Below are 25,508 nucleotides of genomic sequence, written 5' to 3' on the forward strand. Positions count from 1 at the left end.
ACTTACATTCTAGTTTTGGGGAAGCAGCAGATAAACTTGCAAGAAACATAATTTCAGCTACTAATAAATACCATGAAATAAATACAACAGAATACTGTAACAGAGTAACTGCAGAAGGGTGGGAGGTGGTTGATTTAGAAAGATTAGTGTTAAGAAAATTTAACCAAGTGCATTTGAGGTTCTAATTTACTTCTTAAGTTATGAATCGGGCAGTATTCCATCTAGCCCCTGGAGGGGTACTCTAAGGATTTGTACAAAATGGAAGGTGGGTTTTTTTTTTTTTATCTTTGCCTGATATGTTTACTGATTTTAGGGAAAGAGGAAGGGAGAGGGAGAGAGAGAGGAACATCGATGAGTGGTCTCCCATGCCTCCCATATGCGCCCCGACCCCTAGGCATCAAATCAAACCGGCAACCTAGGTATGCGCCTTGACGGAGGGAGCGGGCTGTGCAGGCTGTGGAACCTGCAACCTTGTTGTGTACAGGATGATGCTCCAACAAACCGAGTAACCTGGCCAGGGCCAAAATAGAAGGCATTTATAGGCAGAAAGAGAATGGAACTAGGAAATTAAAAGAGTGAATTATTTCGGGCCAGAGTCCAGTTATGCAGATTATGTCACTATTGTTGATCAAGAAATTCCAGACCGATCGATTTAAAATCCCACTCCTGCCCTGGCTGGTGTAGCTGCTCAGTGGATTGAGCGTGGGCCTGCGAACTGCACGATCGAGGTTCGATTCCCAGTCAGGGCACATGCCTGGGTTGCAAGGCCAGTTCCCGGCAGGGGACTCATGAGAGGCAACCATACATTGATATTTCTCTCCTTCTCTCCTTCCCTTCCTCTCTAAAGATAAATAAATAAAATATTTTAAAAAATAAAATAAAATCCCACTCCTGAGAGAGGCTGAAACTATAGTTAGGTTAGTTATTAAGTTTTGGTTTGGTGATGTAGCTTAGCAAAAGTGATTCCATTTTGGCCTGTTTTGTTTTTTTTAAACAACAGAAAGACCTCTCCCAGCAGGAAGGACTGCCAGATAAATTACAGGATGCCTAGGTAAATTTGAATTTAAGAAAATGAATTTCTTTTAGTATAAGTATGTCCAAAATATTGCAAGGAGAATACTTATCCTAAAAATTATTCATTGTTTATCTGAAATTCACATTTTTATTTGCCAAATCCTGCAACCCTACTGGCAGTAGGCGGCATTTGAGCTGAGAACTGAATGACCAGGAGAGGTTCAGGAAGAGGGAACGTCCCGAGTACATGTCAGAATAACCAGAGGGAGGGAGATACTGATGAAGTCTGAAAACAGGCCGAGGCCAGATCACGCAGAATTCTGTAGGGATGATAAGGAGTTTGAAGTCCTGTCTCTTTCTCTTATCTAGGCCATTGGAGTTTTGAGAGGAGGGTGACAAAACCTGATTGGTATCTGGCTTCTGTGCGGTCAATCTCTTTTAGAAGGACTTAAAGAACAAATTCAGATAATTAAACTTGAACTTATGCCATTGACCTGGGACGAGGCTTCTTTGTTTCGGGGTGGACCCTACTAGCAGCTCCGAGTCCTTCATAGGGTAGCTAGGCGGTTGCTACGGAGGGGCAGCTTGGCGGTTGCTAGGGAGAGAGAGGGGCGTGGCTTTGGTGCCTGGCCTGGTCTCAGAGCCCTGGGTGGGGGTGGAGCTAGAAGTGCGGCGGCGCGCTCCGCGCGCTCGCAGGAAGTCGCGCGTGGGGGCGGGGGGGAAGGGACGCGAGCGGAAGTGACGTGCCCATTCCACACGTGGTCCAGCGTAGTTCACGCGGGTCACTTCGGCAGGGTTTGGGGAGTTACGAGCTCGTTTGCCCGCAGTAGGCCGAAACTAGCACTGGTCCTCGACCCGTCGGCAAGATGGTGAAGCCCAAGTTCAAAGGACGGAGCACCATCAACCCGTCTAAGGCCAGCACAAACCCGGGTTAGTCCCGGCGACGGGGCGCGCGGAGGGTGGAGCTTGGAAGATGCTTGCGGGGAGGGCTCCGAGGAGACAGAGGGGCGGGGGCATACCATGGTGGCGTTGCTTGGAGTAACTTCGAGCAGAGTGGCCACTGGGGAATGAGAAGGTGGTTTTTACTTTCGGAGGCACTGTGGAGAGCTGACATCTTGCACGCCTGTCAGGGCTGTGTGTCAGGCCCCAGGCCTAAAGTCAGGAAAGTGAACGCTCAGGCCTGGCAGCCGTGGGGCAACTCCAGTTGTCAGATGAAGAGACCGGAAAGCTCTCATTTGGAAGGGGCAGTTAAACTTGACCTCTTTTGGTGTACTAACGTGGATCGGGTGTTGAAGCCCCTCCCCCAATACATTTCAGTTTTAAAGGATTCCACCTTTCCAGCTTAAGGAATTTCCGGAAGTAAATTAGATAAAGTCAGACTAAAAGTAGTGTAGGCCAACCCGGCCGGCCTTGTACACTTGACCACATTTGCCTGCCACCTATTCTTTGACCACTGAAATGAGAAAGGGGTTGTAGATTTGGCTCTTAGCCTCATCCCATGAAGTAAAGCTCTGAGAAAACCCTATAGATGAATACATGAGGATGTTTTGGGAGGTACATTTGAGTTTGGAGGAGGTTCTACCTATAGGATGAACAAGATAGACTCCAGGGGAGCCCCTTTCATTCAGATGTAGTTAATAAGACTTTGTTTCTATATATCATTTAAAGTTTTTGATGACCTTGATTCACATTGAGTGTTTCCTCTGGATTGCTGATAAATTATTCAGTTTGTGTATCATGGAATCTTAGAATGCCAGACCCAGAAAGGCCCTTAGAGACCAAGACGTTATAGGTGACACTAAGCCAAACCAGGAGAAGTGGCTTGTTACACTCAATGAGCAGTAGGGGGCCAGTCCTGTGGTTTTAGCTGGTTTCAGGTGATTTGAAGGGATCCCAAAATGAGAAATGAGGCTAGTATTACCATGGTTATTTGTCCTTCTGAGACATGAAGCAAGAATTACTAGCTGTTGCTCAGACTAAAATCAAATATGAAAAAGTTGGGAAACTGGTACATTAGGAGCACATATCAGAATTATAGTCTCCATGGCACCTTGTATGTAGCAGACACTTGATTTTTGTTAAACTGAGACCAAGACACAGGTGTCTTAGAAGTTAAAAGCTTTTGTTCAAATTGTGGCTTTGCCATTTAGTACCTGTGCAACCTTAGGCAAGGTATCTGATTACTGTGCAGTAGTTTCTTAGCCTGCAGCATGGGGATAGTGTGTTCATTTTTGCAGGATTATTGTATGGATTATGTGAGACGGTGTCTGTGATGTGGATAGCACAGTGCCATAATTAATGCTTAAAAATATTAGCCAAGGTCATTGTCAAATACAGTCGTATTGAGGATCAAAGATTAGGTCAGCTTGGTCATACCTTGTAACTTCCAGGAATAATAACTTTGTTGGAACAGCACGTGGAGAAAGTAGAGAATTTGCAGCCAGGTGTCAGCCTGCCTACTCTGAGTGAACTAATTGGTGTGTTTAAAGCAATGTTCATACTTAGACTTATTGATTAGCAAAGAGTGTGCAGTCTGCTTCTGTGTTTTCTAGATCGAGTACAGGGAGCCGGAGGCCAAAACATGAGGGACCGGGCCACGATTCGGCGCCTGAATATGTACAGGCAGAAAGAGCGCAGGTGAGCATCTGGCACTGTCCTTGCCCTTTTCCTCTGTGCCCTTGGCCTGTAGCTGAGACCCATTTGATAGTCCCACCCCGCTTTCCCCAAATAGGACTAGTGTATTTTATTTTTATAAGTCCTCATCTGAGGATATATTGATTTTAGAGAGAGGGAGAGAGAAAGAAACATTGTTTGGTTGCCTCCTTTATGTACCTTTTGGGGCACAGGACTCCGTACACTCCAACCCACTGGGCCACCCAGCCAGGGCAGGAGTAGCGTATTTTCAAATATTTTATATGGGTGTTGTTAGGATAAATTGTGATATTTTGGCTCAAGATGAGGATAGTAGATGGTGACATTGCGATTGTCTAACAAGACAGAAGTCTTGTCCCTCACAGCCTCAGCCTCCATGAGTGGCATATTAAATCTCCAGGGAAATATCCGTCAGATAGAAATCTGGTTTTTAACAAAGCATATAGGACTGTAGGCGTAAAAGCAGCCAGAAAACTTGGTGTTTCGTGCCGAACTTTAGATCACAACATTGTGGCACTTGAAAACTCATTGCAACTCTTAAGTTCTGCTGAGGCAGCCTCTACCTCGGGGACCTGCTGAGTGTGGCGTTTTGCTTGCTGGTCTTCATTTGTTTGATAATGAGATTCTGCGTCTGTTCCAAAAGATGTCTGTAAAATACAAATGTCCATGAACTTAATCTGTCTTAGTCACCTACTCTGTAGTTTGTTTTAGACTTTTGAGTTCCAGCATAAATCACTCTTTGCTTAAAATTCATTTAAAGCAGCCTTTAATTAATTATCCAAAAAACCCAAGTATGTGGGGTTTTTTTTTTTTAGCAAGAAGCAGTAAACAGATTTTAAAACATTGGCGTTATTTGTTATTCATCTAGCAGAAATCATTACGTGCTCTGTTGCAAGAGGTTAAATGGTTTTTGGACAATCTGTTTCAAATGTAGAAGTGCTTTTTGTTTACTGAAATCTGTGTTTCATGATCATTTAAAAAGAAAAAATAGAAAAGGTCCTTTTGATGGAAAGGGTATTCTGTGAACCAGACTATGCCGTTGCCTTTCTTCTGCCCTCAACCAAAATCTGCTAATTTCCTCAATTCAGGAACAGTCGTGGTAAAGTGGTTAAGCCTCTGCAATATCAATCAACGGTGGCTTCTGGCACAGTGGCGAGAGTGGAGCCAAATATTAAATGGTTTGGTGAGTATTGTTCTGTGACTTTTCCTCTGCAAAATATGTACTGTGTGGAAAAGGGGAGGATGTTCAGGTGTCTAAAAGGTAAGAGTTCGGGGGTGAGTGGGACTGTCCAAGGATTACGTGAGGAAGGAAAGAGATCAGAAGTACCCGTGGTGGAAAAACAGCAAAGTAGAGGTGGTAGATTTTGTAATTAACTTCCTTTTGGAAAGAACTCATTGTTGTTAGTTGTAAGTGATCCTCTTAAACAGTTAAGACCACCCTTCATGACCAGCATTCATAGACCTTCAAACTCTCGTTTCTTCATCTCTGGTAACCCGGAGAGTTCCTGTTTGAGAGATGGTTTACGGGGGGTGGGGCTTCTGCCTGAAGAGTGAGTGCGTTAGCCTGAAGCGCCTCTGAAGTGGGTTGCATTTGACCTGAGTGACAGCGCAAGGATCCCTTTGTTGGCCCTTGCCACGGCTTCCTTTGGAAAGTCCACCTTCCTTTTTGTCTGCACTTTCGGGCCTTCCCGAAAAGGGAAGGTCAGGTGTGTGGGGCAGGTCAGGTGTTGGACCCCTTTGTTTGTCTGGCCGTTGACCTCTCTGCTTAGGGGCACGTGGCAGCTACCTTTGAACATCTCTTACATCTTTTGAGGGGATGCCCCGTAGGAAACTGCATCACAGAAAAACGTCAAAGAAAACTCCATGCGGAGGCCTTTAGCATGTTGGCTCTGTACTGCCTGCATCCCCTAGATTCTGCCATTTCTGTGACCTTGGGCACTTTATTAAGTCTGTCTGCTGATCAGTTTCCTCATCTCTAAAATGATGGTGAAGATAGTACCTGTCTCATGGACTGTTGTGTAACTGAGTGAGTGATCCCATACAGAGTGCTGACTGTAGTGCTCAGCCAATAATAGTGAGTACAAAAGAAGCATTGCCACTGCCGTCATCAGCGTTCCTGCTGTTGCAGTCTCCAGCATCCGAGATCCGTGTTTGTGCGGCAACATGCTGCTTGATGGAACACACTCTTCGCCCTCTCTCATTTCCTGGGCGTTCTCTCTCCAGCTGTGTTATATACCTTTATTTGTCCCCTTACCTAGATTTGTTGGTTCCTTTGATAGTCCTTTCAAATCCTCGTATCCCTAAAAACAGCAGCTGACTCTTAGGTCCTGTGCTTTGGGATTTTGTGTATAACAACCGAGCAGCAGTGATTGGCTTTACATTTCTTTTCCACATCTAATAGGAAGTAGGACATGCGTCAGATCTGAGTTCCATTCGGTGATATTTATTTTTTCAGTATCATCCAGTTGGGAAGTTGGGCTTGGAAAACTGTGGAAACCCCTGTGTGTCTGGGCTGGTGGGTGAGTTCACAGTGTAATCAGCGCAGGAGAAGCGGTTTTTCTTGTTTTTGTTCCCCCACCCCTTTAAGTTTGAAAATGGCTGCATGGATGGATGGATCAGGTGGTGGGTGAGCAAGGGTATTTAAACATTTATTTATCTTTAGAGGGAGGGGAAGGGAGGGAGAAAGAGAGGGAGGGAAACATCTATGTAAGAGATAAATCAGTCAGTTGCCTGTCACATGCCACTAACCAGGGACCTGGCCTGCAACCCAGGCATGTGTCCTGACTAGGAATCAGACCAGCAGCCTTTTGGTTCAAGGCCTGCACTCAAGCCATTGAGCCGCAGCTAGGGTAATTTAAAATCTTACCTTTCACAGTGTCATTGGGAAGATGGATGCAGAAGCAAAAAGGAGTTATTAAATGGCCACGTTCTTTTGTAAAACAGGAAACACGCGTGTGATTAAGCAGTCATCATTACAAAAATTTCAAGAGGAAATGGACACAGTTATGAAGGACCCATACAAAGTTGTCATGAAGCAAAGCAAGTTACCCATGTCTCTTCTCCATGATCGAATCCGGCCTCATGTAAGACAGAGATATCCCTGGCAGTGGGGTTTCATTAACAAACACCTTGCAGATGCTCTCTATCATACTTGTCTCTCGTTTTCCCCCAGAGGATAGTGACTTGAATGCAGTACTGATGGGCCTTCCGAGACTTCTCTCTCCACCTTTGTTAGGGGGTCTCACCTTTCGTATGAACTACATTCTGTCAGTGAGGTTCGGTAGTGTGCTGACCAAAGCACCGGCTTCGGAGTGAGACCTGGACCTTAATCTTGGCCCTGCCCCTTCCTGTGGCCTTCTGCCATCCCCCCAGCTTTCACCTCCCCTGCCGTGGAGTCGAGATAACCCATCTCCTCACGTGGCTGGGTGCAGATGAAATGTTGGTAAAACTCTAGGCACGTAGTGAGCACATAGCCCACCACCTCATCAGAGCTATTACCAGTACTGTTTTTATTTTTATATTTTGGTAGGCAAACTTGTTTAACAGTAATTCCACCAAACTTTGTAGAATTAGGATCGGGTTGGTAGGAGGGAGGCCTTTGGTGGTGTGTACTTGCAGCTGGTCAGCTTGGTTATTAATCACTGGAGTTCAAAGTACAGTAAGGACCGAATCTGGCTTGAGTAGAATGAGTTTCGCACAGAACCGAAGAAATGGCCTAATGTTTTCCTGCACGTTTTTACTTGCATCGAATAATAATTCCCAGAAACGGAGCCAGTGCATAAGCTCCAGTTCCAGTATAAGGAGGAGAAGAAACATTGACATGCATACATGGATTAACAGTTCAAAGAAAAGTGTTTACTTGCAAAACAAAATAAAAACCAAGGCCTGGTTATTGCCTCAGGTTTTATCAATTATGCTTTGTTTCATGACAGACTAGAAGAATGGCACCTATTAGTGGAATGACTGTTTTCTTTCAGAGAAACACATGAGTGTAATTCACAAACCACAGACAAGTTGCTCATTTCCCTTGTTCTCTTTGTCTCCTCTCCCTGAAGCCATCTTTCAACAAACTATTGAATCCTGTTTATGAGAAGAACAGAGAGGTTCTATTAGGGATTTATTGATTTGTTGCCCATTCCGGTTCCCTGTTTCCAAAACCCGGTGCCTAACACTCTGATGTGCAGAGTGCGGGCTCTGCAGCTGCAGCCTTAGCTTGCACTTGGATGCAGATAGGTGCTCAGAGGAACCGATGGGTTTCCGCTTTGGCCTCAAGAAACCTTACCTATTTTATTCTAGCACGATAACCTACTACTCGATAAAGAGTCTAATTTGGAGGGTTGCTGCTGAATGGAGTCAAATCAGATACGGTTTTAACTTTTGCACATTCAGTTAAATGTGCATTATAATTATTATATTTCTGTAGCAGTACATTAGAAACACTAGCTTATTTTGTGTGTGTCCTTTAATGCACATTATTGCATTTTACTTGCTAATATATAGGTTTATATACACAAATCCATGGGTACCACACCTCAGGTTATTTAGAAGATTTTCAGGGATAATTGTAATCATAATTTCCCCAGCGACATTAGAAGCCAGCTCCCGTGTAAACACATCTGTGCTTGGGAATGTTCCTTTGTTGGAAGGTAGCAAGTGAGACTGAACTAAGAGATGGGTTAAGGGTTTGAGAAAATAAATGGCAATAGCTTAAGGGTCGTTACGAGTTGGAGGGGGGATCTGTTCAGAAGCCACTGGGCTGTTCCATTGTCCGCAGTCAGTAGCTGGTGCTTACGGAGGGCCAGAGAGTGGCTTTTGTTATATATATTTTTCTTTTCTTTCTTTTTTGTTTTTGAGGGTATTCTCTGCCGGCTGTTAACTTTCTGTTACGTGATAGGTCCTAACTCAGACTTTGACTTTTATCCGGTTTCAAAAATTCGTACGCCCGTAACTCCTTCACAGACACATCTAGTTCTAGTTAGTATCAAGTTCCTTTTATCACATCTAAACTATTATTTTGGACTTTTGCTAGATGTTTTTCATCTGAAGACATTCCATGTGCATTTAATAAAAATGTTACCTAAATTAGGGAAAATGTTATCTGAAACTAAAATGCATCTTACAAAACAAGCAATTCCTTTTAGCCATGAAAGAAATGAACTTCCAAGAAAAAGTTGGCATTTACAGTTGGTTTAAAAAAAAACACAAATTTGGGTATGATTGTCCTTGACAAAAATCTGTGAATTTGACAAATTTTATGCATTTATTGGAAAGTACCCCCCCCAAAAAAAACTGGGCAGAAAAGATAAGTTTTCAGCATTGTAGTCTTAATTACATTTGAAGTTTATGATAAATGAAATAGAGCAGAGTTTTGGGGGAACTATTCATATTTGCTTTGACTGTTTGTATTACTTTTGTATTTCTCCAAAGCAGCTTACAGAACTTCAGAACTTAGGAACAAGTGCTTTTTCTTTTTATTTACTTATTTTTGCTTTTGCTATTTACATAAGCATTTCTGATTTGAAGTCAGGATGCATATGTGTAAGTTTTCGTGTGGCTTGAGCATTGGAAGAATAAAAGAAAGCCATTTCTAGGTGGGTCTTTCATTTTTTTTGCATTTTCTCAGTCTTTCCTTAGTTTTACCAGTAATTCTCCTTTCTCTTTAGAACTCAAAGGTGCACATTCTTGATACTGAAAGCTTCGAAACTACATTTGGCCCCAAGTCTCAGAGGAAGCGACCAAATTTATTTGCAAGCGATATGCAGTCTCTTGTAGAAAATGCAGAAATGTCCACTGAGAGCTATGACCAGGACAAGGATCGCGACTTGGTGACTGAAGACACAGGTGTGAGGTACAGTTTGCAGTTTACACGGGTCTCATCATTTGCTTCTCTACAGCATTTTCTACACTTGTTTTGCCCACACGAAGCTCAGAGATTTAACTCAGAGATGGAGAGCTGTCTTATTCCCTTCGACTAGAAAAGTCAGTGACATTGGGGTCAGACTGAGTAATTTAAGGTGACTTGTTTACTATAGGTCTCTTTCTTCATCCCCAAAGTAAAAATACATAACATTTTCTTTTTCATTGTAAGGGCAGTATATTCTGTCATGGGCAATTTAGGAAATAGAATTAAAGTTGAAATGCAACTTTTAAAAATAAAAACTCCTAACCCCAACCCATGCCAAGTGCTGTGAAGGTGAGGACCACCAGGGGATTCGATGGTGGCCTTTGAGGCTCCTGTGACCTTTTGAAGATGTGTGTGTGTGTGTGTGTATACACACAGGTGTTGGGCTTTCATTGTTTTTAGTTTTGCGTTGTTTGGGGGAGGAGGATGGGGACAGAGGGTCCGTACATTCATCATATTCTCCAAGAAGGTTAAGGGTCAGTCACCAAGATCCTTATTATTCTAAATCAGTCTTACACTTCATTTTCATTTACAAATATAATGCCTTAAGACTGTATTTTAACTTGCCTTTTATTTTAATGCCTTTTTCTAAACGTATTAATAGCAACACAATATTTAATGCCAGAGCAGTGTTTTGTTATAATTTTCCCTGTGGCAGACACGGGTGGCATAAGGCACCAGTGTGACCATCTCTTTCTCCTCGTTAATTATCACCTGGAGATAAACTCCCGGGGGGAGGGGGAGTGGATTGCCACATCGAAGACGTTACCTGCATCTGTGAGCAGCTGCCACGTCACCCTCCATTTCTGGGGTCACTAGTGCAGTTTTCCTGGGCAGTTCCGGACAGTCCCTATTCTTTCTCTGGTGTCTCCCAAGTGCCTTAGCACAGAGCCACTGTCCCTCGACTGCAGCAATGCCACCTCAGAGCTGCCGTCAGCCCATGTTGAGCTCTGGGCCTGCCAGGGATGACGTCAGGCTGTTTGGGGCCCAGCCAGAAGAGGCAGCTGGGTCATTTATTCCTAGGATTAGGTGGACTTTTTAGCTGACTTTGTGTTCTTCCTCTGAGTTGAAGTTTTTCTTCCTCCGAGAGGTACGGTAAGTAATGGGGGGAAACAAAACTATTTTTGTTTCAGAGATACCGGTTAAATGTCTTTGGGGATGGTAATAGATTCTCAACCTAGTCAGAAAAATTCACCTTCCACGGGAGCAGTGGCGTCTGTGATGGTTCGTGTCCTGCCAGTTCCTTTTCATAGCTCTCTGACATGTTGCCTAATTGCACTTGCTTTTTTAAAAACAAATTTTGCTGTGGTAAAACACACATACCATAAAATTGACCACTTTAACCTTTTTGAAGAATACAGTTTGGTGGCATTAAGTACATTCCTGTGGTCAGGAAACCATCACCACGTTCCGTCCCGAGCTGGGACTCCGCACCCGTTAAACAGTAGTGCCCCCGCCCCTCTCCCTGGGCTCGGCAGCGCTGTCCATTCCGCCCCCCGCGGGTTCGACGGCTGTTGTGAGCGATACCTCGTGAAGGGCTGCCATGCAGCAGTTGGATAAGGTGTTCAGGGTCATCCGTGTTGTGGCACTAATCAGAACTTTACTCTTTTTTATTACTGAATAGCAGGCACTTTTTTGGTCCATTCATCTGTTCGTGGACATTTGGATAGAGTCACTTTTAAAATTAAGCTTGTTTTTGGTGCATCAGCAGCTGGTTTTGATCCCCTTTTGCTTTAGTAGGTGGTTGACTCTCCCCTAAAACATCTCCTGAGTCTGAATTAACGGCGCCTCCCTTGCTCACTGTGCGTACTTTCTTCTTCAGAAATGAAGCCCAGGAGGAGATATATAAAAAGGGACAATCCAGACGAATATGGGGTGAGCTCTACAAGGTAAGGCTTTCAGTTCTTCGGCTTCCGCCGTCTTTCTTGAGAAAACAGACCCTGATACGTTGGAGCTCTGTCAGAGAAGTACAGGCTCCGCTGCCCGCGCCCTCCTCCTCCACGAGGAAACAGGGTGCGCGTGCCCCTCAGACTCGGTGATAGTGACAGCTGCCTTCGTACAGGCGTGCAGTCTGTCAGTATTTCCTGGGGTCACCTGCTAACATAATCCTGTTTAGATTGACCATCCATGGTGGGAGCTGCATGAGAATTGTCAAGTTACCCAGTGCCGGCCTTTCATTTCACAGAGAGAACCCGAGTCTAGACAGGCTGACTGCCTCACCCAGCTGCTTAGTCCTCGTGTGTCCCGAGTCCTGGCCCCGTGCTTGTCAGCTGGCTGAGTTTTACGTCCACACGCTGCTAAAACTTTTGGTAACAAAGAACTGTGGGCATAGTTGCACGATTAAGCAGTAACATAACAGGAAACTAATACCATCAAAGCAAACTAAATTTCTTAGTTTTTGGGTAAAATACACAAAACCTGTACAGTAGAAACTTTTAGAAGCCTTAAGAAGTAAATGATTCCATGCAGTAGCGTGTAGTCCTGAAATGAGGTGAGTTTCATCTAAGCTAGTTTTACAATTCCGTAGGTTTCAGGGATGATAAAAACTTTCCAATTCTGACCCCTGGGCCTTGGGACTGTCTGCCTCCAACCCTCATAAGACTGCTGTGAAGCTGTCGCTGTTGGTTTACTTTCCCGGGTCCCGTTAAATGGAGCCCTGGTCGGTTTCACCCTTGTCCCATAGCAGATTGTTTCTGCCTCTGCGCTTGCAGGTGATAGATTCGTCAGACGTCGTCGTCCAAGTCCTCGATGCCAGGGACCCAGTGGGCACCCGCTCCCCTCACATCGAGGCTTACTTGAAAAAGGAAAAGCCCTGGAAACACCTCATCTTTGTCCTTAACAAATGTGACCTAGTTCCAACCTGGGCGACAGTAAGTACAGCTGCTAATGCAGAACAGACTCGCAAGGCCGCGCCACTCCTGTGAGCTTTGAGTACCCACAAGTTAATTAGTTTCATGGTTCTAGGCCTTGGGACATGAGTTAAAGCATCGCACTCTTGCGAGTGTAGTCACTGAACTGTCCTCATTGAAAACACAGCTGAAATGTGCTTCACCGACTGGGCAGAGTTTGTCCCCTGATGGTGGGGAGCAGGGCGGCTTCGGCGCCCACAGGATGACCTGTGCCCCTTGGAGGGAGGCAGCTGCCACAGCCCCTGGCCTGTGCCACATGGTGTTACATTAATCGTGTTACATTAATGAAGGCATTGGGGGAATATTGCTTTGTGTTTAGAAGACAAAAGACAAAGCATTGACTGTCATCCTTGAAAACAATTTTCAAAGAATTATAGCTAACATTTTCCGTAGACAGCTGTATTTTTGAAGCACAAGCCTGTAATGCAGGCTCTGATTCTTCCTGTCTTATAAATAAACAAATTGCAATTTACCGGTGTCTTTTCTTTTCCCTCTGTAGAAACGCTGGGTTGCTGTCCTCTCCCAGGATTACCCAACACTCGCTTTCCACGCGAGCCTTACGAACCCTTTCGGCAAAGGAGCCTTTATTCAGCTTCTGCGGCAGTTTGGAAAGGTATTCAAACCCGGCTGTCTCTTCAGTTGTGTAGCTGGGGGTTTACAGTACTGATTTCTCTCGCCAATGTGTCAGAAAGCTACAAACCCACTTCCCACACCTTGATAGGAGAAACGTGTGTTCTACCGATGTAAAAACCTATAGAATCTCAGGATTATAAGGGATTCGGAGATATTTTCTAGGTCAGCCTTGACTCCCATCCCTGACCAACATTGCTGCCTTTCCGCCATACCCCCAGCACCTCATGGCCCAGCAGCTCCTTTATGATGCCCCCCCGCCCACACACACACACTCCCTCTGTTTCCTGCCCTGGGCTTTTGGGGCCCCCCATGCCTCCTCTGCCCTCAGGGCCTGAGCGGTTTCTGTCCCCTCTGCCTGGAGGGCGTCCTGCCCAGTTCCAGCTTCAGATCCTGTCAGCCGTCAGTTCCTCAGGGAAGCCCCGAACCCAGTCATCCTAGCGGATGTTCTCAGAGCCTGAGTTCTGTACCTGTAACTGTGTATTTAATTAGTTCTACCTGGTTGGTTAGTAACAAGACACGTGTTCCCTCTCTCACCCTTTCCAGCTTCCCAGAGGCAAATACTTCCAACCTTTAGCTGTTTACTTCTGTTATTTTCTTCCTTATCTTTAATGCATGCTTATGAGTCTCTTTCTTCATTTCTTCCCTGTCCTCCTCCCTGCCCCTCCGGTCTTCCTGTGTTACTTACATGCCTGTGATGGAAAATGGGGATTAGGTTTCTTACGGCCACCCTCCCTCCACACATCCTTCCTTTCCCTCGAGTCTCCCTGTATCATTACATGTTTGGTTAAATTCAGAATTCACATCATTATGGCCGTAAAATATCAGTTGCAGCTGAACCACACAGTGCTGTGATTCTGATTGCTGTCTAATAAAGCCTGTTTTCCCTGGTGTTAATTTGCTCTATTCTATTTGTCACTAATGGCCCACCCAACCCCCTGGTGGAGCGGGACCTTCCAGAGTGTCTAGGCACCTCCTTTCCAGTGGGCCCGGATGCTCCCTCCTGGCGCCGCCTCCACCATCGCCCAGAGACCACTCGTGGCTGTGTTCTGTGTTGGATCTCTTGTTCATTCGGGTCTCTTTTTTTCCCCCCCAGCATTGCTCCTTCCTTTTGATGGAAATACATTTTCCAAAAGCTTCCTGAGAGGGAGTGAGATGGGACATCTTTGAGACCTTGCACTCTGGAATGTCTCCACGCTCACCCCATTTCTTCTCAGTGTCGAGGGCGTTGTCGTCTGCTATTCCCGTGGAGAAATCAGAGGCCGTTCTGGCTCCCAGTCCTTTGTGGCTGGGATCTTTGAAACTCCTGTTCTAGGATTTCACAGCAACGTGCTTTAAGATGGGTCTTTTATAATTCAGTGGGCTAGACATCGGATGGGACTTCGAGTCTCATGTTGCCCTACGTTATTTCTTGGAAATTCCTCCCTCCCCATGGGTATTGCTTGTTGAGGAATTTGGTTTTACCTCCTGGCTTAATTCTTGAGGTGTTTTTTTTTGTTTTTTAACCTTTTTAAAAAAAATTTCAGCAGTACATTTACAACCTTTTGCTCTATTTTCTAGGCAGTTTTTTGGCTTGATCATCTAGCTGTTTTATTGCAAAATTTACTTTGCCTCTCACTTTTAGTCTTTAATTCTTGAGAGCTCTTGCTTAATTAACTCTGAATTGCCCTGCCCCCTTTTACAGCCTCTTCTTTCTCCTTGGGTGGAATGTCATCTCTCTCAGGATGGTAGTTGTGGTTTGCAGCCTCCTCTCCCTGCACTGACTGTGTTTCCCCTCAGCTTCTGTGTGTGCATTTCTGTCTTTTCTGACGCATGCTCACTTCGAAGTCTGGTTATTCCGGGCTCTCTGTCTGCTGTACTTCACCGTGTGTACTGTGCTTCTGCACGTAGTGCGCACCCATGGGGTCATTGTACCCACGTGTAATGCGCACCCTTCTTTTTCCTCATAAATTTGGGCAGAAAGGTGTACATTATATACAGCAAAGTACAGTATATTTAAGAGCCACTTAAAAAAACCTGATAGTTTTACTGGGGGGTTATTGAATGATAGACTTTATTGTAGGGGAATTGGATAGACACCCAGTATATTTTTTTTGAAGGACACCCGAGACATCAGTGTCTGTAGGTCTTTACTCTTGGGCCTGTGAGTTTGACCAGAGAGAAGTTTTCCAGTCTCCAGCTCAGGGGTGGATCACCCTGGTGAGAACTCTGGAAACTCAGCAAGGGCTTGAGGGTCTCACTGTTCCATATGTAGGCTTTCATTAATCACTTTGCTTTTAGCCACTGTTAACTCTAAGTCTAGGGTCCCTTTCAGATTTGAAAAATAGAGATCTTTTTCAGAAATGCAGGGTTTCAAAATAATCATTACCCCTGAAGGCTCTGGGCTGGACGTGTTGTGTGTCCGTGATAACAGAGGGGGGGTGCAGAGAGTTGGCTGCTTCTACACACTTCGCTAGTCTCATGAAATTATGTCCAACCTTAGAGCTATCTATACTGCTCCTTGAGGTCTTTTGTGATTCATTGACACTGTTTTTGCTGGATTTTCAGTTTTTCTTCCTTTTTTAGCCACTTAGGTTTTCATGTTTAAAGATTTTATTTACTTATTTAGATAGAGGGGAAGGGAGGGAGAAAGGGAAAAAAACATCAGTGTATGAGAGAAACAGTGATTGCTTGCTTCCTTTGCAACCCAGGCATGTGCCCTGGCTGAGAATCGAAGTGGCAACCTTTTAGTTCACAGGCTGGCTGCTTAATCCACTGAGCCACACCAACCAGGGCGGATACTGCTTTTTAACTGCTAACGTTTTGTTAATATTACATGTTAGTTTTTATTGGCTCTTCTCCAGCTCATTCTTGGGTTTTCTATGTTTGGTTCTATGGGTTTGTGTGTGTTACTTCCCAGTGCTGTGCTTCTAGTGGAGTTTGGGGAGGGAGCGAGGCGGACATGGGTGTTCACTGCACCGTCTTTGAGCACAAGTCCCCATCCACTTGTAGACCCTCTTCTGGAGCTCGGCCTCCTTCTCTTCTTTGAGGCAATGAGAAGGCAAAGTGTGTTGTGCAGCAGGGAGGAGGGAGGGGACCTTGACAGGTGCAGCATCTGCTAAGCTCCTCTTCCTTGAAGACATTTCTTCAGTAGTTGGTGTTCTGAACTGATGACTGACTGTTTCTTCCTTTGTTTCTTTTTCTTTTTTTAAAGATTTTACTTATTTATCTTTAGAGAGAAAGGGAAGGAGAGAAATATCAACATATGGTTGCCTCTCATGCGTCCCCTGCTGGGAACTGGCCTACAACCCAGGCATGTGCCCTGACTGGGAATCGAACCACGATTCTGGTTCACAGGCCCGCGCTCAATCCACTGAGCTATACCAGCCAGGGCTTTCTTCCTTTGTTTCTTGACCTACATATTTTCAACCTTGAGACATTCAGGAATAATTTCACATGGAGGACTGAGGAAATGACTCGCCTCTGATTTATTAATAAGTACATGTGTCCAGCTGGCTCAGACGACCTAATGGTGTGTGTCTATGCTTTAAATCAAGTTCTAGCAACTGTTTTGCACTGTGTCTTTCTATCAGCAAAGTAATATAACCTGTTTGTTCAAAGGGATTTTCGCGACTGTGTGTATGTAGTGTGTATTCTTTTCTTTGAACAGTTGCACACCGACAAGAAACAGATCAGTGTGGGGTTCATCGGCTATCCAAACGTTGGCAAGAGCTCCGTGATAAACACGTTGCGCTCCAAGAAAGTCTGCAGTGTGGCCCCCATTGCAGGCGAAACAAAGGTACGTCTGGTTTGCGGGTCGTGCTCACTTCCGAGTAGTCGACTTTTACAGAGGGTGACTATTTAGGGCAGGGAGATTTCTATCAGCTTCTCTTTTTTTTTTTTTTAATTTTACTTATTTTTAGAGAGGGGGAAGGGAGGGATAAAGAGAGGGAGAAAAACATCGATATGTGAGAGATGTATCAGTCAGTTGCCTCTTGCTCGTCGCCAACTGGGGGTCTGGCCTGAAACCCAGGCACGTGCCCTGATTGGGAATCGAACCCAGCAACCTTTCGGGTCTTGGGCTGGCACTCAATCCACAGAGCTACACCAGCCAGGACTCTATCGGCTTCTCCTGAATGAAGACTACCATTAAAGGGTTAGTCTCAGCATAATAGTTTGGAATGTACCAGAGTGGTTTCTGCCCATTTTGATAAGCCCAAGAGTACTCTTTGTAAGCCACTGTGTGGCTTTGGCATGATTTGGTAAGTGCCTTTCATATTTTTTAAGTCTGTTTTAAATTGTTGCTGCAGCCTTTGCTTTGGTCAACAAAGTTAACTCAAGAATATCTGGTGGGTTAAGAAAGAAATTTCAACATTAAGGTAGATTCTGACAGTTGGGGGTCATACCCTGAACACAGAATATTTGGGGAGCCAAACAGTGTTAAGCTTCCAAGAGTACTTTTAAAAATTAGGAAAAGGCTCGCCGGATGTTATTGCACAGTATCAGCTGGGGATCCTGCTTCTGCTTTATTTTTAGACTCCTGGCTGGTAGAAACTATAGTTTCTACTTAGTGAAGTGCCCTGGGCAAGTAGTGGAGGGGCTCCGTGGCTTAATACCTCAGCAGGTGGCTTCTCTTTGCCTCCTCCCACCGCCTTTTCTATCGTGAGCATCCGGGGTTTGTGCAGTTAGACTCCGAGTGTTTGACCCGAAAGTCTGCGGCTCTTTTCTGTCTCAGGTCTGGCAGTATATCACCTTGATGCGGCGGATATTCCTTATCGACTGTCCGGGTGTGGTGTACCCCTCTGAGGACTCGGAGACAGACATCGTGCTGAAGGGAGTCGTGAGTACTCTGGCCCTCGTGGGCACTCGGTCTGCCTTTCGGGGGAAACGCTCAGTGGGGACACCGGATTCCTTTGCTTCTCACTCCTTCCGGAGACAGCGCCGGGCCGACCTGTCTGAGCGAACTTTAGGAACGTGATGCTGAGCAGGGCTGCCTCTCCATCCTAAAACCTCTCCTAAAACCTGTCTGAGGAGTCCGTGGAACCCCTGGGCTGATCTGGTTACTGTTGTCCCACAAAAGAGTTGGTCGTTTACACACAGGACCCAAAGGGAAGCAGGGCCTGTTTATGTTTAGTGATAATTCATCTCCGTGGGTTTGTGGGTTGAGTCACTTTGGAACTCAATCATTTCCTCACTTGTTTCTGAATATGACCGAGAACTTATAACTGGTTCCACTTGACCTTAATCAGTGCTGTTAATGATACATCTTGTGCACATTCCTCCCCTCCCATTCCCTTCGTGTCCTGGGATTGGCAGGCTTTTAACCGTTTCTGCGAGTGGGTAGCGTGAAGCTTTCCAAGTCGAAAGTGCTTGCGGAAGCACTCAGTTAGTTGGTGGTGAGGGCATTAGGGCTGAGTCCTGGGCACCGTGGCTGTGCTGGCTTTCAGTGGAGCTCCTGCCAGTGGACCACGTCCACCCCCTCGGAAACGGGCTCCTGCCAGGCCCCATTGCCGTGGGGTTTTGAAACTTGGTTTAGGTATTGTTACAAAACAACTTTCCTATTAACATCCAGGTTCAAGTTGAAAAAATTAAGAGTCCTGAAGACCACATTGGTGCTGTACTCGAACGAGCAAAACCAGAATATATCAGCAAGACATACAAGATTGATTCTTGGGAGAACGCCGAGGACTTTCTTGAGAAGCTAGCGTTCCGGACTGGGAAGTTATTAAAGGTGAGCGGGGGTGGGAGACTGCAGACTGGGACGTCCCGGGGCACACGTGGACATGGCCCGGACCATTGCTTGTCCATGGTGTGGGTGGTGTGGAACCCGATAGCAAGTCGTTGACAAGCAGCCGGGAGAGCTGCCGGGCCTCCAAACTGGGGGGTGGTTTTGCTCCTGGAATTTAACTGGGAGTCTCTCTGTGACCTTCCAGGGCGGCGAGCCTGACTTGCAGACTGTGGGCAAGATGGTTCTCAATGACTGGCAGAGGGGCCGCATCCCTTTCTTCGTCAAGCCGCCCAATGCAGAACCCCCTGCAGCCCCCCAGGTAAGGACAGGCGGACCCACCTGTCGGAAAGCATGGTTCCTGACCTAGTGCGGGAAGGTGTTGCAGCTGCAGTGTCTCCCAGTCCAGGGTGCCGTCACCATGCCCTTGCTGGCGGGTGGCATTTGGAGACCAGAAAGGAGATGTATGACAGAAGACCAGTTCTAAATACCTGTCGTTAGGGCCTTGGAAAAAGAAGGCTCGTTAAATGTAAGTGCTTTTCTGGTACTTGCACCTTTCTTTACACTCGAGGAACAGGCATTTGCAAGATTCATTTCTTGAACAGGCGTTTGTTAGACCCAGCCATGCGCCAGGCACAGGTGACAAGGGGGTTAATGGCATAGCCCTTGCCGCGAAGCAGCCGTAGTCGGGTGGGAAAAGACAGTGGCACAGGCCATACTCAGGAAAAGAAGCCTTAGATTCAGGGCCTCGAGCTGGATTGAGACATTTCCTCCGGCTCCATTTCCCTCACCCTGGCTGTGGACTTCCATGGGCTCCAGCTGTAGCACCTTAGTTTTCTCTTTACAGGATCGTGCTCAGAGCTTGGTGAACCCTCTCAAAGAGGGAACTTTGGAGTTTCGCTTACGCGCTGAACTTGGAGTCTGCGGAGCTCTGGTTTCCTCTTACTTGAGCTCATTCCTAGAGTTTCAGTTGTCAGCTAGACATTTCCAGTTGAATATTTTCTCCAGTATTTTATTTTACTATATTTTAAAGATTTTATTGATTTATTTTTAGAGAGGGGAAGGGAGAGATAAAAAGAGGGAGAGAAACATCAGTGTGTGGTTGCCTCTTGCACACCCCCTACTGGGGACCTGGCCTGCAACCCAGGCATGTGCCCTGACTGGGAATCGAACCAGCAACCCTTCGCTTCACAGGCCTGTGCTCAATCCACTGAGCCACAACAGCCAGGGCCGGAAAGGAGCTTTTGTGGGCAACAAAAGACCCTTATTTTTACATAGAAAATTCCAAGGATTTTTGGAACTCTTATGCCAGGACTTAGCTAGGGTCAAAGACCAAACGGGTATTTTTTTTATTATGCTACAGGGAGACAGGTAGAAAGCGTACACACCTGTCGGAAGTATCGACTGCAGTGAGGAGAGCCGACCCCGGGAGGGCTCTGTGGTAGACGGGGTGCCGTGCACACGCGGCGATGAGGGACGGCCTCGGAGGCCTGGCGTCTTAGCCGAGGCCGTGTGGGCGGGAGGCAGGCGCTGCGAGTGTCTCAGGAGGAGAGCACCCCAGGCTCAGAAAGCAGAGCAAGTGCCAGGGCACCTGAGGGGAAGGTGGCTCGGTGTGTCCATAGTCCTGACGGAAGCCATGAGCTGGGACGTGTTGGGCCGGGGGTGGGGGAGGGTAGTGTGATGGGGAGCCGCAGACGGTTCCGAATCGGGGAGCCGCTGGGTCGGAGGGAGGCCATCACTGCTGGAAGCAGTGGAGGGCTGTGAGCTCTTCCTCCATACCCAGTCCCTAAGTTTTTTTTTAATATTTTATTTATTTATTTTCAGAGAGAGGGGAAGGGGAGGAGAAAGAGTGGGAGAGAAACATCAATGTGTGGTTGCCTCTCATGTGTCCCCCACTGGGAACTGGCCTGCAACCCAGGCATGTGCCCTGACTGGGAATCGAACCGCGATCCTTTGCTTCACAGGCCCGCACTCAATCCACTGAGCTACACCAGCCAGGGCCCCAGTCACCAAGTTAGTTCCTCCCACTCTGTGAATCTTGACTCTGTGTGTGTGTGTTGTTGGTGGTGGTGGTGGTAGAAACTGTCTTGAGAATCCAAAAGCTGGGGGAAAAATCATGTTACTAGAAAAATGTACACAAATGTACATATACATTTTGTATGTAGTTCCCTGAATTTTATGGATTCCTGATTTATTTAGCACTTTTTTTAAATCATTAAGTTCTGTGGATTTCAGTTGCAAGAACAAAATACTACATTTGTGAAGCACCAGGGTAAAGTCTGGCACATACTTGTCTTTGCATCGTTACACAGAACTCGCTAGTCATTTCCGTGTTTCTGCCGCTGCTGGACTCACCTCACACCCTTCCTTCTAGATGTCTCCCCAGGGCCTCTCCTTAGTGCTCCACACTGTGTAGACTAAGGAGACTGTTGTCCTTGGGGGTGTGTGTGTGTGTGTGTGTGTGTGTGTGTGTGTGTGAATGAATCTTGAATGCATTCTTCTCCACAACCCCCGTCCTTACAATCCTCAGGATGGTGTAGCGAATCTTACCTGTCTCACAGTGAATGGGCGATTGGTTACGATGACCAAACACTGTCATGGTGGTTTCCTCCTTTGGAACCACAGGTGTGGTCCCTTTGACCTTGAGTGCCGGGTTCTGGGTTTAAGGCACATTGGCTTCCAGCGGATCCGTGCTGTGACTCCCGTGTGGGTGTCTCCAGTACCGCCCCTTAGTCCTGAGAAGAAGGTGGGCTCACTTGAGAGCAAGGTATAAATTCAGAAATTCAGCTTTGCTTTTCTGATTCCTTTTCTCTCCCCCACGCCCACCCCTTTTGGACTGAACAGATCGCATCCTCGCCGTCTTTGGAAGCTGCCACAGAAACAACCCAGAACAACCTAGAAGAGAAGATCACAGAAGCCACCAGCGAAGAGCCAGACTCCGTCACCGAGGACAAGGAGGGAGGGCAGAGCAGTCACTGTGACGCCAGCTCGGAGATGCAGCAGATCCTCGCGCGGGTTCGGCAGAACTTCGGCAAAATCAACGTCGTGCCTGAGTTTTCGGGGGATGACCTGGTTCCTCTGGAGATGTCAGATATGGACGAAGAGCTTGGGGACTCTTCTGCAGAGGAGGAGGAACAGGAGCAGCAGGGGGACAGTGAGGACGAGTATTCCCCAGAGCCCCAGGAAGAACATGTGGAAGACGACACCAAGGCGGTCATTAAAGCCCTGGATGAAAAGATCGCCAAATACCAGAAGTTCTTAAACAAAGCCAAAGCGAAAAGGTTTTCAGCAGTCAGGTATTGTGTTCCTCTCCTCGCGAGGTGCAGTTTGCTCCTTTCTTTCCAAGAAACTGGCCAGGAGTATCGGCGTGGTGTATTTACCGGGCCGGGGGAGGCAGGGGACTGGGGGTATTGCCCACATTTTTAAAAAGTGATGTTATATTTTTAAAGATTGAGCATCCTAAAACATGAGAAGCTTCGTTGTTGTCTTCTAGAAGTGCCCAGAGAGCTGCAAAAACCGCTGGGTGATGTCTCCTCCCAGCGGTGGTGGCCGTGAAGCAGAGTGGGCCGTCTTTCACCCGGCAGGCTGTCGCCAGCCAGCACGCGGCCCGGGCAGCCGGGGGCAGTGTGGGCGGCTCCGTGACGTCGCTCTTCTGTTTCAGGATATCCAAGGGACTAAGTGAGAAGATTTTTGCAAAATCTGAAGAGCAAAGAAGAACAGCTGAAGAAGATGTGGAAGATGCAGGTAGAGTTAAATTGTTAAATTATTTCCACGTGATTTCTATCAGATTTCCAAATTATCTTGTACCGCCATTATCCACACAATTATTTACACTCAGCAGATTACCGGGATTCATTTACTACACAAATTGGATTATCCAGTTTTTATTCTGCACATTTCTTGGGATTAAATTGGTAATTCGGGACACTTCCTCTTAAATAGGCTACATGGGTGATCTTATAATTTAAGGTCTTCAGGCAGATTTTATTTTTTGCAGTGGGCTGAGGATTCATGCATTTATTATTATTGTACTCCATTGTACTAACAGCTTCTAAATCAAGGAGGTGTTTTCATGACGTGGCTGCACACACTGCTGTGGCCCAGGGGCCCCTCCCGGCCTGGTACCCTCCCGTCTCTGCTTCACTCTGCACTTTGCTCGCCAGGTCCCGTGCACTCTGGCCTTCTTCCAGCACATCATACTCATTCCCACTTTAGGACTCTTAGACACATTTTGAATAAAAAATTCCTGTTTGTTTTCTGTGTGTGTGTTCAATGTTTCCAGCACCTGCCAAAAAGGGAAGGAAGAGGAAGGCACGCAGGGAAGAGGAGCGCTCAAATAAAGCTCGCAAGACGCTCACATCTAAGGAAGTACGTGCTTTGGCCTTAAGTATCACCTGGATGTGGAACGTAGAGAGGAGCAACCCAGTCCTTAAGATGCGCTCTTTCTGAAACTTGTGGTACAGAGTTGAGTTCAAGGGACCCCGGTCCTAAGTGACCTGGAAGAGGGCAGTTATGTAGGGTCACAAGTTGACCCAGTGGACGAAGGTCTTGAGTTGGTGTCCTGTGGTTTGGGAGGCCCTGATCGCCGTCCTCAAATGTGTCCTCATCCGAAGAGTTGTTTGGTTTTCTCGGCCCCAAGGAACCAACTGCCCTGAAGGAGCAGAGCTGTTATCAAGGAGCAGAGCAGGCAGATCGCTGCTCCCCGTGACATTAGCTTTGTACCTGGGCCCTTCAGAGCTGGAACGGGCCCCTGGGAAGGCAAAGAGCTTGTGGTCGCAAGTGTTTGGCCTCTGGCCAGGGGACCACACGTCAAGAGTACGGCAGAAAGGATCTAGGCATTGGACGAGGGCTCAGCCAGCTGAGTCTGTAACGTGGCTTTGTCACGACCCACAGTGGAGGGAGCCCTCCCTCGTGGCCCGCACCGGCTGCTCCCCGTGGTTGTGGGGGGGGGCGCGGGAGTGGGGCTCAGAAATGGGGACCTGTTTTGTGATCTTCAGTTTGAATGGCTCCTCATTTTTTTTTTTACAGCGGAGGCGAGCAGAACGGCAGCAAAAATCGAAGAAAGTTGGCGTCCGCTACTACGAAACACACAACGTGAAAAACAGGAACAGGAACAGGAAGAAGACCAGTGACTCAGAGGGACAGACACACAAACACAAAAAATTCAACCATAAGCAGTAGCAGCAGCATTTTAAAGGCTGTTTATTAAATTATACAAAAATATGCTACTAGAAACTGCATTCATTTTCTTCTTGCCCAGTTGGCATTTCTGAGGCCACAGCGCCTTTGTTTCCAGGTCCGACAGCTGAAACCAGTGCCCGTGAGAGCGCAGAGTCCCTGCCCCATGGGTTTCCGCAGTGGCATCCGTGGCACCTCGACCCTGGAATTGGCCTCTTGGCTCCTCCAGATGAAACCCTGTCATGTAAACGTCTGACAGAAACAGGGATGAGGGCCAGAAAATGGAGACTGCAGTAATATTTTTGTGCTGGCAGCCATGTTTGGACAGAACAGTAGCATGAACACGGTTTCAAGGATGTAGTGTGCGTGGTCTAGGCTTTAAAATATAAAGAAAAAAGCTACAGCAGTTTCTGTTGTCCCCTGTTGTGTCTGGTAGGTGGATCCAGTCGGGACGTGCGTGCCCCACTGTCGAGGAGTCCTGGCAGCAGTCCGTCCCTGACCCGTGTCGTGTACTTGAGCAGACGGGGCCCAGGGAGTCAGAATCCTCGGGACCCGGGAAGAGGGTAGAAGCCATGATTTCAAGTTTGCGAGTTGCGTGAGTGGGGCGCGGCTGCCGGACCGCCATTCTTCAGGGAGCCTCCAAGCCCCAACCGGGCAGGCGGCAGGCCAAGGCTCTGCTCCAGGGAACCCCTCTTCACACCCCTGGGGGCAGTGCCGAGCACTGGAGAAGCATTTCCACTTGAGAGGGAATGTCAGGTCCTTCTTAGAGTGTGTTGTTTAGGAAATGTGAATGACGGAAGTCCCGCGGCCCTAGCCCACCCTGCTCTGCCCTGAACCAAAGATTTATGTTGCTCGTGTTGTCTTCTAGGTCTACAAAGCCAGAAGAGGCCTGAGCCTCCAAACTTGAACTCAAGTTAAACAAGTTAAACTTGAGTTTTTAAGAGGAATAGTAAAATGCAGTTGCCTGCAGCCCATCGCCTGGTCATTAATGATCAGAACTGCATGTAAGGTTTGGGCACCTCTCCCGTTAATTAAATGTAGCTAGTTAGAGGCGTAGGGCAAGGGTTCAATGTTCTACAGACTGAAATGAACAAATTGGTGTTGGGGGAGGAGCTGAGGTACAAGCAGCTGCCTCTGGACACTGTGACTTGCAGCTCTTTCCAGGAAACGTTTACTTTCTTAAAAGCCATGGGTTTGCTGCCATTGCCTCCTTGCCTGGGCCGTCGGAAATGGGAGGAAGGGGTCAGGTGATCCAGTACAAACCCCACCCTCCAAAGTGAGTTACTAGCACTGAGGTAGCGCGGGGCTGATGGAAAGCTGTCACAGAAGGGAACGACTGAGGCCTGAGGATCCCAAGTTAATGTACAGGATGCACCGTGGACCAAAAAGGTGGGGACAGGAGCAACTTCATTCGGCCAGAAGTGTCAGTATGGGCTGGTGAGAAAGTTGCTCCACCTGAGAGGGATGCAGCGGAAGGGAGTGGATTCTGAGGTTTACTATTTTGAGCCGGCAGAGCCCA

At 46.9% G+C, this 25,508-nt stretch overlaps 1 protein-coding gene across 1 annotated transcript; it reads left to right on the forward strand.

Annotated features, from left to right (window-relative positions):
* The first annotated feature begins 1,769 nt into the window (after nt 1-1,769).
* GNL2 (G protein nucleolar 2) lies at nt 1,770-24,034 on the forward strand. The gene is made up of 16 exons (XM_037149548.2): nt 1,770-1,944; nt 3,567-3,651; nt 4,755-4,849; nt 6,610-6,749; nt 9,330-9,514; nt 11,391-11,457; nt 12,280-12,438; nt 12,977-13,090; nt 16,757-16,885; nt 17,822-17,926; nt 18,659-18,817; nt 19,020-19,133; nt 21,656-22,107; nt 22,473-22,555; nt 23,094-23,179; nt 23,840-24,034. The coding sequence occupies exons 1-16, from the start codon at nt 1,881-1,883 to the stop codon at nt 23,990-23,992; spliced, it is 2,190 nt and encodes a 729-aa protein (XP_037005443.2). The 5' UTR covers nt 1,770-1,880; the 3' UTR covers nt 23,993-24,034.
* Nucleotides 24,035-25,508: the final 1,474 nt, after the last annotated feature.

This window comes from Artibeus jamaicensis, unplaced genomic scaffold (genome assembly GCF_021234435.1).
Source record: "Artibeus jamaicensis isolate MK-2021 breed Jamaican fruit bat unplaced genomic scaffold, CSHL_Jam_final scaffold_847, whole genome shotgun sequence".
Lineage (NCBI taxonomy): Eukaryota > Metazoa > Chordata > Mammalia > Chiroptera > Phyllostomidae > Artibeus > Artibeus jamaicensis.